This window comes from Pantherophis guttatus, chromosome 17 (assembly GCF_059756535.1).
Source record: "Pantherophis guttatus breed Tessera chromosome 17, ASM5975653v1, whole genome shotgun sequence".
Taxonomy (NCBI): Eukaryota; Metazoa; Chordata; class Lepidosauria; order Squamata; family Colubridae; genus Pantherophis; species Pantherophis guttatus.
In genome coordinates this window covers 17,247,053-17,264,768 of record NC_142079.1, presented here as the reverse complement: position 1 = coordinate 17,264,768, position 17,716 = coordinate 17,247,053, and the positions used below count along the sequence as shown (strand labels likewise).

At 42.0% G+C, this 17,716-nt stretch overlaps 1 protein-coding gene across 4 annotated transcripts in view; it reads left to right on the top strand.

Annotated features, from left to right (window-relative positions):
• Positions 1-15,612, top strand: part of LOC117677950 (solute carrier family 2, facilitated glucose transporter member 11-like) — a 33,666-nt gene extending 18,054 nt beyond the window's left edge. For 3 of the 4 annotated variants that reach the window (XM_034438575.3, XM_034438577.3, XM_034438579.3), the window contains 7 exons: positions 6,305-6,453; positions 12,187-12,374; positions 12,681-12,791; positions 13,041-13,142; positions 13,418-13,493; positions 14,995-15,122; positions 15,339-15,612. In XM_034438575.3, the coding sequence (XP_034294466.1) occupies positions 6,305-6,453; positions 12,187-12,374; positions 12,681-12,791; positions 13,041-13,142; positions 13,418-13,493; positions 14,995-15,122; positions 15,339-15,545 (961 nt within the window). In that variant the 3' untranslated portion in view covers positions 15,546-15,612. The remainder of the gene's footprint in view (positions 1-6,304; positions 6,454-12,186; positions 12,375-12,680; positions 12,792-13,040; positions 13,143-13,417; positions 13,494-14,994; positions 15,123-15,338) is intronic. The other variant, XM_034438578.3, reaches the window with a different exon arrangement.
• The last annotated feature ends 2,104 nt before the right edge of the window (positions 15,613-17,716 follow it).

The window sequence follows — 17,716 nt, the reverse complement described above, 5'->3', positions numbered from 1 at the left end:
CTGATTATAAGCTATTCATGGGCATAATGGCAGAAAGAATGAAAAAGATACTAAATAATTGGATATATAAGGATCAAAACGGATTCCTCCCAGGGAGGCAAATTAGAGACAATTTGAGAATTGTGCTGGACACCCTAGAGTACTATGAAGAACACCCTGAAAAACAGATGGCCTTAATCTTTGTTGACGCCCAAAAGGCATTCGACAATTTAAATTGGAAATTTATGACCAAACAAATTGAGATAATGAAATTCGGAACAAATTTTGAAATGATGATCAAATCTATCTATGATAATCAAAAGGCGAGTATCCTGGTGAATGGAGATAGGACCAAAACATTCCAAATTAGTAAGGGGGTAAGGCAAGGCTTCCCCCTATCACCACTATTGTTCATTTTGGCCCTAGAAGTTCTCTTACGGAAAATTAGAACCAACAAGGAAATAAAAGGTCTGAAGATTAGGAAGGAGATCTACAAGACGCAAGCATTTGCAGACGATGTAGCCTTAATTCTTGAGGACCCCATAGAATCGGGACCAAAAGTGCTAGAGGAATTGGGTAAATACGGAGAGGTGGCAGGCTTTACATTGAATAAAACTAAAACCAAAGTACTGACTAAGAATACAATCGAGAGTCAGAAAAATGAGATAGAAGAAATATTAGGACTACAGGTTGCCAAAAAAATTAAATACCTAGGAATTTGGATTACATCAAGATGTTCGACCTTAAAAGAGGACAACTATACCCCCTTAATTAGAAAAATGAAACAAGACCTCGATAGATGGAAGAAAATAAGATTGTCACTTTTGGGCAAGATAGCTGCAATTAAGATGAATATTCTCCCCAAAATATTATTTCTATTTCAAAATATACTGGTGAATTTAGATAAAAAGTTTTTTTCAGAATTAGATAAATCATCAGAGAATTTATATGGGAGGGGAAGAAACCGAGGTTTTCAATTAAAATTTTAAGGGGCAAAAGAGATATAGGTGGATTTGGGCTCCCCGACTGGGAAACATATTACAGGGCAGCTAAGCTAGTCTGGATAAGAGATTGGACCACCCTGGAAAATGAGAGGATTTTAACCCTAGAAGGCCACGATTTACAAAAAGAGTGGCATGCCCACATTTGGGACGTAGAGAAGAAAAGGAAAACATACTTTCATAGACATAAAATTAGAGACTCCTTGATACAAACATGGATCCCGATTAGGCAAAGATATTACAAAAAAGTCCCAAGTTGGCTCTCTACGATGGAGGCCCTGATCTACCCCAATAGATGGGGAATGGAGAAAATGGGCAGGTATAAAGATATCTTAGATGAAGGAGGGAATCTCAAATCAAATGACACTTTGAGAGAGCAAGGAATAATTTTAGATTGGTGGACCTATTTACAAATAAAATCCAGATATCAGAAAGACAAAGAACAATACGGCTTAGAATTTGGGCCTAATAGGTTGGATAAAGTCTTGATGGGAACAGGCAAAAAGATTTTGGCTAAACTATATAATTATTTATTAGATGATGATAAGTCCGAGGATATAACAAAGAATCAAATAAATGCATGGGAGAAAAATATTGGACGAGATATAAATTTTAGTGAGTGGGAGGAGGCATGGAATAGGAACCTTAAATTGACCAGAGCAGCAACATACAAGGAAAACCATTACAAGATGCTCCATAGATGGTATTTAGCCCCGGCTAGGCTAGCAAAGATATACCCCAATATACACCCTAATTGTTGGAAATGTGGCCATGGTCAAGGCACCTTCTTTCACATGTGGTGGACATGCCCGGAAGCGAAAGGATATTGGAGTAAGATCAGAAGATGGTTATACGAAATAACTGGGGAAGATATTGAATTAACACCAGAAATATTTCTCCTGGGAATAGTTAAGAAGCCATATGGAAAGGAAAAGATCCACTTAATGATTCATATAATTACAGCCTCCAGACTGGCGTATGCACAGTGTTGGAAAGAGAAAACCCAACCACCAGAAGAGCTTATAATTAGGAAAATACTGGAGTGCGCAGAGATGACTAAATTAATTTATGAATTAAACGATGATGAGAAGTCAGATTATTATATTGAGTGGGAAAGGTGGTATAAATGGATGCATGATAAAATGAAAGAAAGACCAAAAGGTGTGTTAAATAATGGTAAAAAGTAATTTGAAATATCACCAGAAATATTTTTCTGTATATAGTTAAAACACTGCACATCTGATGTTAATTGAAAATGTCAATATATTTATGTTTTTTTAAAACTCAATAGTTTTTTCCAAAAAAAAAGAAAGTCAATATAAATCGTAAGGATACCAGCAATCAGTACAATCATGCAGTCATAAGTGGGAGGAGATAGGTGATAGGAATGATATGAAGATTAATAGTAATGCAGACTTAATAACTAGTTTTGACAGTGTTGAGGGAATTATTTGTTCAGCAGAGTGATGGCATTCGGAAAAAATTATTCTTGTGTTTAGTTGTTCTAGTGTGCAGTGCTCTATAGCGGCGTTTTGGGGGTAGGAATTGAAACAGTTTATGTCCAGGATACGAGGGGTCTGTAAATATTTTCACAGCCCTTTTTTTGACTCGTGCAGTATACAGGTCCTCAATGGAAGGCAGGTTGGTAGCAATTGTTTTTTCTGCAGTTCTAATTATCCTCTGAACTCTCTGTCTGTCTTGTTTGGTTGCAGAACCAAACCAGACAGTTATAGAGGTGCAGATGACAGACTCAATAATTCCTCTGTAGAGGAATTATTAAATTCCAGCAGCTCCTTGGGCAGTTTGAGCTTTCCGAGTTGGCGCAGAAAGAACATTCTTTTTATATATATAAAAGTTTTTTATTTTGTAAACAAACATACAATACATAATCAATCATTCAGGGTATCATCTGAGTACATCTTTTGTGTCTTCTTCCTACTCCTCCACTATTTATCATATCTTAATATTATTATTTCATTTATTACAACATTTCTCCCACATTTCTTGCTTTTCTATTAATACATTTATCTATTTCAGAAAGAATATTCTTTGTTGTGCTTTTTTGATGACGTTTTTGATGTTAGGCGTCCATTTTAGGTCTTTAGAACCTAGAAATTTGAAGGTCTCTACTGTTGATACTGTGTTGTCTAGTATTGTAAGAGGTGGTAGTGTGGGAGGGTTTCTCCTAAAGTCCACTACCATCTCTACGATTTTGAGTGTGTTCAGTTCCAGATTGTTCTGGTCGCACGAGGCTAGTTGTTCAACCTCCCATCTGTATGTGGATTCATCATTGTCTCGAATGAGACCGATCACTGTTGTGTAATCTGCGAACTTCAGTAGTTTAACAGATGAGATTCAGTCACTGGTATTGTTGTGACTCCGGCTCCCGAGCCTGTCCTCACGGAGGAAGATGACTCTGAAAGTGATGGGGAGGAACTGACAAGGCCTCCCTCTCCAGGACCCTCCTTTCTGGCAACGCCTCAGGTTCCAGCTGAAGGCCAGGAGGAAGGCATGTCGGAGCACCCACTAATAGGGCACTCCCCTGAAGATCAATCTTGGATTCATCCCAGGCAGCATCGGAGGGAGAGACGTGCGCAGCAAAGGAAGAGGTATATGTTCTGTCCCCGTCTCACACATGTACACAAACAGATAGTCAGGGGTTAAATAAAACTGGCAGACAACAAATTCTTTTGATAAGAGGCTTGGCAGCAACCCAGTAGCTGCTTGCCAAGAACTTTACTCATAGAGGGAGGGGGTGTTCCTCCGACAGATAAACCCAAACAAGATACACACAGTTCAAGAATTGTCAAGTCCAGTCCGTATTAAATCCAAGGCAGATAACGTTGTTTCAAAGATACAATGTGACTCGCTAGTAGTTTGTTTTGTCCGTCACAGAGTCTGAATGGCCACCTCACCCCTTTTATCCCCTGTGGGGTGTGGTCCAGTGACTCAGCTTAATCTCTGGCACGCCTCCTTTTCTGCTGCATGGACCTGTCTCTCCGACGCTGGCGTGGATCCAGCCAAGACTTATCTCCATCACTCTCTGACTGTGAGGAGATACCTGGCTCCTGGCCAATCTCTTCTCCTACGGGAGACACCTGAGGCATTGCCAGAGAGGAGGGTCCTGGAGAGAGAGGCCTGGCCAACTCCTCCTGGCCTTCTCCCTCTGATAAGTCGGCCTCGGGGGTCGGAGTCACAACAGTGTGGAAAGGCCAGAGATTGCTGAGTCTCTGAGCCATGCTCCACAGGAGGGGATACAAGTGGGTGGGGTTGCTCTGCAGGCTCTGTGATGGACAAAAACTGCATATCGTGAGCTTCGGATGGGATATCTTTCAGAATTAAGGCTTGGACTTTGTGAATGACTTCTGACTACTCTTTTGTGCCTTGTGAATTCTTGGTTGCCCCAGCAACGGACTACAAATACGCTGACTCCTGTTTCTAGAGGTGATAAGAAACTTGGCAGGCATTTGGAAAGTAGATGCCAGCACTTTTATCTGCCAAAGGATTCAGGTTGTCTTGTAAAAATAAATTACTGGTAGACGTCTTTTGCTCGTGTGTCTGCCTATGTGAGGTGGGGGACAGAACAGGTATATAGAGAAGTGGAGAGAGCACACAGCCTGTGCAGGTATCTAATATGATTCTGCTTAGTTTCACCTGCTGCTTCCTGTTTGTTAGGAAGCTTATGATCTACTTACAAGTGTGTTCAGGTACCGCTAGCTGGTTTAGCTTAGTTAGAAGAATGCCCGGAATGATGGTATTGAATGCTGAACTAAAGTCTACAAAGAGGACCCTTGCGTAGATCTTTGGAGATTCAAGATGTTGTAGGATGTAGTGCAGAGCCATATTAACAGCATCATCTATTTGCTCGGTATGCAAATTGCAGGAGGTCTAACAGTGGATCCATGATGGTTTTCAAGTGGGACAGCACTAGCCTTTCAAAGGTTTTCATAACTACAGATGTTAGAGCAATTGGTCTGTAGTTGTTCAGTTCGTTGATGGTGGGGTTCTTTGGCACTGAGATGATAGTAGATCGTTTGAAGCAAGAAGGAACATAGCACATCTCTAGCGATTTATTAAAAATACAGGTGAAGATGGGGGCCAATTGGTCAGCACAGACTTTTAAGCAAGAAGGAGTTATCTTATCTGGGCCTGGAGTTTTTCCTGGCTTTTGTCTGTGAAATAGGTCTTGCACTTCCTTTTCTGTGATCACTAGGGGTTAGGAACCCAATGGGATGGGGTCAGTTGTAGGAAGTTTGGCTGCTGTTGGTGTGTCTGAGATGGGGGTTGTGGAGATAGGTGGCTTAGTTTCCTTTCAAACCTGCAGTAAAACATGTTCAGGTCATCTGCCAGTTGTTGATTTCCTTCAGCCTGGGAAGGAGGTTTGCCATAACCGGTGATACTTTTAAGAGTTTTCCACATGTTTGCTGGTTCATTTGTTGAGAACTGATTCTTTAGCTTTTCAGAGTAGCTTCTTTTTGCTACTCTGATCTCCTTTTTGATTTCCCTTGTTAATACATTTCTGGCCTGATTGTACAGCATTTTATCACCTTTTCTGTAGGCTTCCTCTTTGGAATGACGTAGCTGCTTAAGTTTAGCTGTGAACCAAGGTTTGTTGTTACTGTATATTCGCAAGTTCCTGGTTGGTATATGTAAATAGCACAATAAAAATATTACCTTCACTTTGACTGATAATTAGACAGATTATTTGCTATTTAAACAAATCTGGATTATCTATTTCAGTTTAAATTTAAATTTTAAATGCTATTCAGTCCTTGGAGGAGGGATTTTCTTCCATCTTTGCTTGGTGAAGAAGGGGAGAAGATTGCATAATTTCCCCACATCTTATCCATGCTGGGTGGTGCCATGGCTCAGTGGTTAAGACATTGGGCTTGTCAGCTGGAAAGCCAGCAGCCCAAATATGAGACCCAAGCGCCATATGGTAGGATGAGTAGATAAATAGTGGGAAAATGACAGTGTTCTGTGACATCATCTTGGCCATATGACCATGGAAATGACAGTGCTGGTTCAATGCTTAGCACATTGTAAGCCACCCTGAGTCTCTGGAGAAGGGCGGCATATAAATCAAATTAAATTTTTTTAAAAATGGCGTTGAAATGGAGATGAGAACCATCCATTGTAGTCATCAATGACTAGCAAAGTAAAATCTGCAAGAGGACTCCATTATCCCTACTGAGTGACCTTGACTCTGCAGAGACTCACAAAGTGTGGTGAATACTGTAGTGAGCAAATAAAGTCTGGTGGAGAAATGCCAAAGCCGCCTCTCTGCTGGTGCAGTACAAATTACGTTCTTCCTTTTTCCGCAGAGAAATTTTGGGCTCAGAGTCTTTGTGGCCACTGCTGTTGGCTTTTAGTGGGCTCACAGCCACAATCCAATTGGTGACACTCCCATGCTTTCCTGACTCCCCACCATACCTTCTGATACAGAAAGGCAACGAAGAGGCCTTCCTAAAAGGTAGGAGAATCCTCCTTCTCCAGACAAAAGGGGAACAGGACTGGAATATGCTGTAACACTTGAAAGTTGTCAGGTCCAGCAGTCCTCTGCCTTGGAGGCAAGCAGGATCGTTAACGCAGCTGGGGAGAGAGGAGTGGGGGGATCTTCTCTTACAAAGAGAGGAAGTGGGAAGGGAACATCAAACTCTCCTGCCTGGTACCTGGGAAAGCAGCCACCAAGGAAACCTGAGAGAATTATGTTTTTCCATCACCATGCCAATGCTCCTGAACTGAACTGAAAATTAGTTAAAAAGTGATGGAATTAAAATGCCAGTTGAAAACAAATTAAGTTTCACCACAGAACAATCAAATAGCATTAGACACTTCAAGGTCAATACAGTATAACTAAGGAATATATAGAAAGCATAAGGAAAGTCCTGAAATCCATGCTTAATGGTAGAAATACTATTAAAACCATCAACACTTGAATTAGCCCACTTTTTCAATCCTTATATCCTAAACACAAAGTGAACTAGAAGCACTAGATCAGTGGTTCTCAACCTTCCTAATGCCGCGACCCTTTAATACAGTTCCTCATGTTGTGGTGACCCTCAACCAGGGGTGGGTTCTAAATTTTTTTACTACCGGTTCTGTGGGTGTGGCTTATTTTGTGGGCGTGGCTTGGATGTCATGTGACTGGGTGGCCATGGCTATGTGTATAGGGACTACTCAGAGGGCTGAAAAAAGTCATTTCTGACTGGACCTCGCACTTTTGACTGGTCCTCACACTTATGACCATCCTCACATTTATGCCCGTGCAGCTTTCTTAACAACCATGTCACTCATTTCACAACTGCTTCTCTTCACCATGGTGACAAGATAGGGCAAAAACGTACAATGTGAGGACAGTCGTAAGTTCGAAGACTGGTCAAAAGTGCGAGGACCAGTCAAAAATAACTTTTTCAGCCCTGAGTAGTCCATATGCACAAAAGGACTACCCAGAGGGCTGAAAAAAGTGATTTCTGACAGGTCCTTGCACTTTTGACCGGTCTTCGCACTTATGATTGGTCATCATTTATGCCCATTGTAGCATTCTTAACAACCATGTCACTCATTTCACAACTGCTTCTCTTCACCATGGTGATAAGATAGGGCAAAAACGTACAATGTGAGGACAGTCGTAAGTTCGAAGACTGGTCAAAAGTGCGAGGACCAGTCAAAAATAACTTTTTCAGCCCTGAGTAGTCCATATGCACAAAAGGACTACCCAGAGGGCTGAAAAAAGTGATTTCTGACAGGTCCTTGCACTTTTGACCGGTCTTCGCACTTATGATTGGTCATCATTTATGCCCATTGTAGCATTCTTAACAACCATGTCACTCATTTCACAACTGCTTCTCTTCACCATGGTGACAAGATAGGGCAAAAACGTAAAATGTGAGGACAGTCGTAAGTTTGAGGACTGGTCAAAAGTGCGAGGACCAGTCAGAAATAACTTTTTCAGCCCTCTGAGTAGTCCATATGCATAAAAGGATACAGCAATAGAGAGGGATGAAGGAAGGGAAGGGAAATTAGAGTAGGAGTGAGGGTAAGAGAGGGAGGAAGAGAGAAGGAGAAGGAGAAAGGAAGAGGAAGTAGGGAGGAGAAGAAGAGGGGGAGGAAGAGAAAGTAAGAAGGAAAGAAAAGAGAGGTGGTAGGTTTGAGGAGAAAGATTGCTATACAATAAAAAAGATGAAAGGGAAGAAAGCCAACCCCAAACAAATATAAAGATATTAAGATAAAGAATGAATTGTTAAACTTTAAAGAATAAAAGAGAACAAATATGAATAAATAACAATAATTAGAAACACACATACAAACATACAATGTATTTTCTTTTGTAGGAAGTTAGCACCCACCCCTTTCCTGGAAGAGTGAAATATTTTAGGAAATATGAAAAAGGCAGAATATTATATTTCCCTGGGATAAGCATGTTTTGAAGCAGCTCCCATCTTCCTGCCCCCACCCTTTGTCAATGGGCCATTAAGGCCTGGGCCAGTCTATTCTACATAACAAAGATCTACCTCCTTCAGGCAGAGCCATAGTAGGAATTGCCCAAGATCCAATAAAGATAGGATTAGCTCTCTACCCATCTAGCAACAGAAAGTCACCACATGTGACCTGGAAGCACATGTGACCATCAGCCAGCAAGGCTAGTTAAGATCCCCACCCCCTGGGAGTCTGACAACCAATCAGGATACTCTTTCGTGGCCCCAAGAAATGCAGAGCCAGAGAGAGCATAAAAACCCGAGGATTTACTGTATCTGCCCTTTTCTGTTCAGGAACTCAAGCCATGTGATCCTGTCCACCATTAAACCATCTTTCCAAGCAATCTCCATGTTTCCAGTGTCTTTTTCCCCACTTGGAGCAGAACCTAGAAGGAGATTTCTTCCAACACTTTGAACAGAGTATTTGGCCGGTTCACAAATTTAAACAGTGTTTAGTCATTTCAATTAAATTTACAATTTCTATATTTCCTTTTTGCCATATTTATTCCTCATCTATTTTTGTAAAAAACCAATATTACCCTTCATCCTCATCTCTAATCTTAATCAAATTCAATTTTTCCCTTCTATTCTATATTATGCCCCTTCCCATTGTCATATATTTTTATATCCATCCTCACATTGGTTAATTATGTAATATTACAGTTGTTTAATATAAATTGAACATTTTAATATAAATCAATTAGTTATATAACTACCTTTTTTGTATATTAATCAATCTGAACATGAATATTCCAATTATTTCCATGCAATCCAATTTCTTACAAATCAATTAATTATATTTACCAATAATAATAAACCAAATAATTTCCCCCATATATTCCTCCAAACCACAACTTAACCATTTCTGCTTTCAACACAATATACAATTAATAGTATCTCAATTATTACAATTCCCTAGTTAAATAGAGCTTTTTTTCTTTTGTGTTTTAAAATCTTGAACTCTCCTCTTTTCCCCTAAATTTCCCATTGTTTGCACCTACCTTTTTTGGTGAGGAAAAAGAAAAGAAATCTGGCTGCCTAATTTTCCAACGTTGTAGCAACAGCAAAGCCAACAGCCTGCTTTACTTTCAGTTTCGTTTTTCAGCATAGCTAGGGGAAAAAATTGCTCCAGCACTCTTTGCAAACAAGCAGCAGAGCCCTGAGCAAAACAGCTGAGAGCAAATCAGCTGAGAGTCGGGAGCCGATCTAATCAAGGGCTAATTAGCCTATGCTGAAGCTCCGCGGGCCAATAAAATTACAAAAAAACACCGAACCATTTGTTAAATTGCTGGCTCGCCCACCCCTCGCCCACCACTATTTATTGGCAATAAATAGTGGTGCGGAGGGGCGGGGCAAGCCGGCAATTTAACAAACGGTTCGGCTGCACCACTGGCTATAGGGCGGCCCTTTGAAGCCCCGCGACAAGAATTTAAACAGTTTTTTTTCCTCTAGCCATCAGCTGGGACTCAGGAGGCAGCAATAGATTGGGAGTGGGCGGGGTAAGCGACGGCCGGCGATCCAACAGAGCAGAGAATGAGGGTGAGTGAAGGCGTGGGGGGGGCGAGAGAGGGCTTTGGCAACCCCTGTGAAATGGCCGTTCGACCCCCAAAGGGGTCGCGACCCCCAGGTTGAGAACCGCTGCACTAGATCAAAAGCTTGGCAAATTGGCCATCAACCATGCACTAGAGTCATGTGCTAACCTTGATAGATACAGAATAGAATATATAATAACAGAGTTGGAAGAGCCTTTGGAGATCTTCTAGTCCAACCTACTGCATAAACCGAAGACCCTATACTGTTCTGGACAAATGGCTGGACAAATCTCTTCTTCAAAACCTCCAGTGATAGAGCACCCACAACTTCTGGAGGGAAGCTGGTTAATTGTTCTGACTGTCAGGAAAGTTCTAGGCTGGATCTCTTCTTGATAAATTTCTATCCACTACTTCATGTCCTGCCTCTCAGGTGCTTTGGAGAATAGGTTGGCTCCCTCTTCGTTGTATTCCATGGTGAAGGGTACACTAAAGGTAGCCAAAATATATGAAATGACCTAATAAAGGAAGTATTGAAAAGCAATGAAACCAAGGATGTAGGTAAGAACAAGCAGCTGATGACAAATCTAGCACTTGTGTTTATTGGACAATCCCATGGCTACAAAGGCTGCATTGGTTACCAGTTTCTTCTCAAGTGTAATTCAACTGAGAGTCCAGGATGGAAGCAACTTGGGAGGCAGAAGGGAAATGGAAGTATGAAAGAACTGGCCCAAGCAAGAATGAAAATAGAAGGGAATAATGAAATATGAAATATACCTTGATAGAGGCAGGTAGTTTGACTTGGTACACAATTACAGATTCAATAGGAAAGGAACTATTAAATTCGTGATTAATTTTTTGCAAGGAGGCGGCATGTCAAGTAGAAATCCAAACTTACGGTAATTGCCTGTTTGTAAACTGGGATCAGGTTGATGATGGTTGTCTGCATATCCTTTGTAAACCTCTTTAGCTATCTTAAATTGATCTTGCAAGACTTAATAAATCATCACTAATTCTTAAAAGTTTTCCACTGAATTTGACGAAGGGGCTTGGGAAAATGAGAACCAAGGACACCATACTTAGTAGGGAAGAGAGACATACAAATTATTGTCTGATGTGCACTGTTATATGCATATTCTGCAATTGATAAATGTTCCACCCAATTATCTTGCTGGAAATTTAGAAAACAAGGTAGATGTCATTCTAATATCGTTCAGATTTTATACAGTCTTAAGCATAAGGATTCTTGTGCCACTGTTCTTGCAAATCCATCAAGTCATCAGATGTGTTGATGGCTGCAACCATTTCCAGTAGAATGATGCTTTTAAGGCAACATCATGTTGTTGTTAACATCATGTTGTTGTTAAGTCATGTTGAGATTGACTTAATTATATTCAGGTTTCCAGGACAAAGTGCCAGCTTGCTTATTATGGTTACTTGGAATGTAAAACTTGGAAATCAAATGGAGAGAAAACCAGGGTTTATCTAAGCTTTCTTGGTTAGGTTTATGAGTGGATTGCAGGTACTCCAAATAGACAGTTTGCAATTCTACAGTATGCCAGGCTCCTTTGATATGATGACACTATATTTTGAAAGTGACTCTGATGGCTAAAGCTCCTTATCCTAAATAGTATACAGTAGTTAGTATACAGTAGTTAGTTGGGCTTACTTTCCTTGAGAAACAGGCACAAGAGTAAGCCTGAAGAACAGTTCCAACAACAACATCCTGTCTCCCCTAGGAAAGTTCTCAAAGGATCCCAGAGGCACAGGTTCAGTTCAGAGGCAAAAGAAGCATATTGCTTCAAATGCCTTTTGCGCCTTTTGGTCAGATTCAAGGTCAGATCAGGATCAGGCAAGAAAGGGTCTCCGACCTCAAAAAATACTTATGACTAGCTTTTCCGGCAGGCCTTGGATAACTAATTAATGAAGAAAGAGTGTGCTTCATACTCTTTACTGTTTTACTGTTTTTACAGTATTGTAAGAATTTTTTACAATATTGTATTCTGATTTTGTATAAACTTAGAACAGCTGGCAATAACTTATCAATCTTAGACATAAATATTAACTCATAACTTTGCCTCATCTCCATAATAGATTCATGGATGGATTATCCATATCTCAATCTGAAGGGTGATCTAGGGTCACCCAAGTGGGCAAAGGGATACAAGGGAGCCATCATGCGTGTCCTTCTTTCCACAGCCATCAAACAGCTCTGGGGTGAGGGGGACCATCAAGCCGAGATTGATGACATCAAGAGGGAAAAGGCAGCCATGTCTTGCACAAAAAGTCTCCGAGTCCTAGAGGTGCTGAAGGCCCAATCACTGCGCTGGCAGCTGTATGTGATGATCACCGTCATGAGCACCCTGCAGCTGTGTGGCATCAATGCAGTTGAGTCTTTGCTCAAAGGAATCCCACAACTGCTGCTGTCCTCTGTCACTGTTGGCAGAGAGTAACACAACCTGTGGCTCAGCCCATCACAAAACCCAGGTTGGCAAGATCATAGAACCATTTAAGAAAAGAAAATGTTTTATTTGGCGCAGGCTGAGTTGGACATTAATCTCCCCTACTTAAAATGAGGTATTATTAACTGGACCCAAAACCCCTTTTCTAAAAAACAAACAAACTATCCCTTCTCTCCTTTTCCTTCCCTTCCAAAAACACTGCCTATCTTCTCATTTTTTGTTCTTTTCTAGATCTACTTCTACTCGTTTGAAGTTTTTCGCACAGCCCAGTTTGAAGAAACCCTCATTCCATACATTGCACTGGGTGTTGGCATATGCGAGTGCTTCTCATCCATTCTGTGCGTAAGTTCAAGAGGACATGCAAGAAGGGAGGACCTTATTAAAGATGGGCAGAACCATGTCTTCTAAGTACCCCGTGGACCAGATCCGGCCCCTCGGCCTTGAGTTTGACACCCCTGGTCTAGAAGACCTCCAAGGTCCCTTACAGTATAACAGTGTTATACTGTTAATAGATTTTGGAGAATAATTGTTAGCATTCCCACAATTAGCCCATCAAAATGTATTTTCTCTTTATTTCCTTCTGCATTTTAGAGTTCTCTGATTGAGCGTTTTGGGCGGAAACCTCTACTCTGGGGAGGATATGCTGCCATGGTGCTTGTGCTGGCTGCGCTCACAGTAACCCTTTCATTCCAAGTAAGGGAGGTATTTTAGTGTTTTTTTTCCTGGCAAAAGTGGAAGTGTCTGCTTCTCGCAATGGTGAGATATAACAAAATGAAAATGAGGTGGATGGCAAAATGAAGAACATTCAGATATGCTTTGTGGGCATATTTCAAGAGCCCCATTCTAGACCAGGAGGGCCAAATGTCCCCTTGACCCAATTTGACACCTCAAATTTCCAACTGCCCTAGCAATAATCAGGAATCAGAGTGTGGTTGCTGTTATGTTTAAAGGAGCCTTTTTCATTCTAGCATCGCTTCTTTTGGATGCACTACTTGAGTGTCGTTTTCATTTTCCTCTTTGTCATCTTCTATGGAATTGGACCTTGTGAGTATCTCCACCCAGGACAGATTGCTGTATGGGCTTGGATGGGGAAGAACCATCTCCAACCCAAGATCTGTGGGGCTGTGGGGTTTGGGCCACCCAAATCTGGAGATATTCCATCTTTGATCTTGAATGGAATTGAACTTCAGATGTCGAGCACAATTTGGGGATATTCCTGGATTCACAGTTCCAGCTCAAAAAGAGGTGGTAGCTATACTCAGAAAGGCCTTTACACAGTTTCATCTGATGTGCTAGTTGTGCTCTTTCCTAGATCCAGGGGCGTTTGATAGTCACTCATGCCTTAGGTCACCTTTCAATTTGACTATTGCAATGCAGTCTACATGGGGCTGCCCTTGAAGACCCCCTGGAAGTTCCAACTGGTCCAGAATACAGTGGCCCAGACAGCGACGAGCATGCTTCAATACACCTATGTAACTGCTCTGCTAATCCTAACCTAATTCTGATTGCCACTTGCTTCCTAGTGCAATTCACTACTTCTAAAGCCAATATGCTGCATAGGGCTTGGTTATTGGAGGAACCGTCCGTCTCCCACAGTATCTGTACAGCTATTTTGATCTGTTGGCACACTCCATGTTCCTTCAATTAAACATTAATCAAGACCACAGAATCACACCTTCTCTGTAGCAATCCTGGCCCTCTGGAATGAGGCTCTCCTTGAGATCCAGAAGGCCTACACTCTATTGTTTAGAGGAGCCATGAACCTGGTGCTTCAGCCAGATCTTTGGCAAGGAAGAGTGGGATAAGCAGATTGCTTAGAGCAGAGTTATAAGGTCCTTGACCACAAGCTCCATTTATTTATTAGTCAAATCTGTATGCCAGTTAACTCCCAGTGATGAAGCCGCCCACAACCTTCAGAAGAAGGAAATTACAAGAAAATCAATTAAAGGAGGGAACAAAAGAAATAAGATAGCAAAAGCACTTAGACTTATATACCGCTTCACAGTGCTTTACAGCCCTCTAAGCAGTTTAGAGTCAGCTTGTTGCCCCCTACAATCTGGATCCTCATTTTACCCACCTCGGAAGGATGGAAGGCTGAGTCAACCTTGAGCCTGGTGAGATTCGATCTACCAAACTGCTGGCAGCCAGTGATCAGCAGAAGTAGCATGCAGTACTGCACTTTAACCACTGTTATCACCGCGGCTCAAGATGGCAAGAATGATAGACTGGAAATGAAGCAAAGGTTCTGTTGTTAGGCACTCAACACCTGAGCTGAGGTGTGTCCCTTAATCCTCCCCAGACACAGTAATGGTTTCTGGAATGATGAGTTCCTATTAAGAGAATGCAATAAGGCTGCTCACCTGATTTTGAGGAATGAAGAGCCCAAGATGGCTTATTCTTGCTGCCCTCAGAAACGTATCTATCCTTGCCCAGTCCATCCATGGCTACAAGAAAACCTTTCTCTTCACTCTTCCCACAGCTGGAGGCCTCACATGAGCACTGACTGTCATATTATGCATTCTTTCTTTTTCTCCTTCTTTGCTAGCTGGTGCCACAATATCAGTTATGGTGGAAATCTTCAATCAAACATACCGTCCATCTGCCTTTGTAATTGTGGGATTTATCAACTGGATGGGGCTCTTTCTGCTTGGAATGATCTTCCCATTCATTGTGGTAGGAGTAACTTGATTTGGCCAATGCACCTGAGTCACAAAAGGACCAGATGTTATATACACACTGGTTTAACTGCACAACAATATGAAACAGAAAAGGACAGGGCTTGTTTAATGAACTAGATCCAGCCCTGTATTGACCTATCCTTAAATAACACTGAAGAATGCAACACTGTGTGCCTTTTTTAGGTTTTAATTTTTCTTTCTTTGTTTTCAGGAATATCTTGGTCCCTTCTGCTTTCTGATTTTTATGGGGATCCTGGCCGTTTCAAGTGTAATCATCTACTTATATCTTCCAGAAACAAAGGGAAAATCTATTCTTGAAATTACAATGGAGTTTAATAAGCTGAATTATGGAAAGAAACAGGTTTTTCTCACAGAAAATAGTTCTCCAAAGGAAACTGTACTTTGTACCAAACTTTAACTCTTGAACTGCAAAATCTTTTTTGAGAACTGTACAGCACATAAAATTTACCATTCACAACCCTAAAGCATTTGTTCTGAAATTTTGCATAGCTTCACAAAGTGCAAAATCCACCTCTACATTTGAAGAACATTTGATGTGTCATATTGTACCCTGCACTGCAAGCAAAGTCTGTCTTCTCAGTTTGTGTCCAGAGAGCATAATCATATTAATTGGCTACCACCTGTATAGCAGACACCCTATATCAGTAGTTCTTAAACTATTTGATCCAATTATCCCTTCTCTTTGTCTTGAAGAATGTCTTTACTCCCATAAAAAAAATCATTTTACACAAATGTATCAGCAGTGATCAGGGATGCGGTGGCTCAGTGGCTAAGACGCGGAGGTGGTAGATCAGGTCGGCAGTTCGAATCCCTAGCGCCGTGTAATAGAGTTCGAAAGCATGTAAAAAATGCAAGTAGAAAAAATAGGGACCACTTTGGTGGGAAGGTAACAGTGCTCCGTGCGCCTTCGGCATTTAGTCATGCCGGTCACATGACTACGGAGACGTCTTCGGACAGCAATGGCTCTTCGGCTTAGAAACGGAAATGAGCACCGCCCCTAGAGCCGGAAATGACTAGTACGCATGTGCGGGGGAACCTTTACCTTTTACCTATCAGCAGTGATAGTCCTGAATTGGCTCCTTGACTCACAAACAAGTACCGTATTTTTCAGAGTATAAGACACTCCGGAGTATAAGACGCACCTTATTTTGGGGGGAGGAAAATAAGAAAAAAAGATCTGTTTGAGAGGCTCTCCGTTTGAGAGGCGGCGTTTGCAGCCTCCAAAAGCTCCAAAAGAGTGGGGGCCAGTGGGTGGGCAGGGCCGCATTTGGTGTATAAGATGCACCCAAATTTCCGCCCTCTTTTAGGGGGCGGGAAAGTGTGTGTTATTCTCCAAAAAATACAGTAATCACAAATTACTCCATTACCCAAAATGCCATTTGCCAGGAGGGGATAATGACATTAACTATTTCTTCCCTTTTATACTGAGGCACTCAAAAAATAGCATCAGCGAGGAAATTCTTTCCCCTTGGCAAGTACCGAAGGGTGAAATTGAACTGATTAAAGTACTGAGCCCACCATACTTGCTTAGGGGATAATTTCCTTGGGGGTTTCAGGGCTTGTAAGTTCTTGTAGTCAGTCCACACTTCAAAAGGGATCTTGCTGCCTGCCAGGTGTCTTTTTGCCTGGTGATACTTCAGACGGTTGGGCTGAGCATGTGGTATGTGGAAATCTGTGGCATGATGCCCCCCTTAAAACTCAGCCTCTCAGGCCCAAGTGGACAATAACTGAATTCTCAGAATGAGTCCCTCTTTTCTTCTCCAACAAGAGCAGCTTGTGGTGGCAGTTTATAAGAACAGACTGCCATTCAAAGATCACTAAAGGCTCTTGTGAAAGGCCCCCTTCAGATGCTTCTTAATCAGAAAGCTGAGATTGGGGTAAACATCTTTCTGGCATGGATCAGTGGCATGCATGGCTGTTTTGCTGATCTTGGTAGTAAGGAAAAAAGAGTAAAAAAGCAGGTCAGTTTTCACAGGCCTAATGTCAAAATGTTGAGTCAGCAGCCCCACAGTGAGGTATGGAGGCCTTGGGGACTGGAGCCCCACCATGTGACACATTGCTGGTCTAGCCAATGGACAGGAGTGCAAAAGTCTGCTGTAGGACCTGCAGAGAAGTTGGAAAGGTGAGATAATTTTGTGGCACAGCAGTCAGTTTCTCTTCAGGGAGAGAATTGTTGTGGGGCTCCTCTGGGAGAAAGGAAGGCAGGCCAGAGGGATGAGCTCTACCTAAAACCTCTGAGGAAGCTGCCAATAGGGAACCCCTGGTTTTCAGCGGGGGAATTGGGCAGAAGTCCCTGGGGCAGGTCCCAACCCAGATGTGCAAGGCATCCAAGAGCCTCTACAGCTGTGGAGACCCAGCAGCGTCTGGAGGGATTTTAGAGCGCTGCATTATTTACAGCCGGGAGCCCAATTTTGGTGTAGCAATTGAAGCATCAACCAGAAGACAGTGAGTTTGAGTCCTGCCCGGCACACATAGCCAGATGGGAGGCTTTTTAGGCAGTCGCCCACTCCCAGCTCTAGGAAGGAAGCAAGGCTCTCCTGTACCAAATCTTTCATCTCCCTTCAGTTC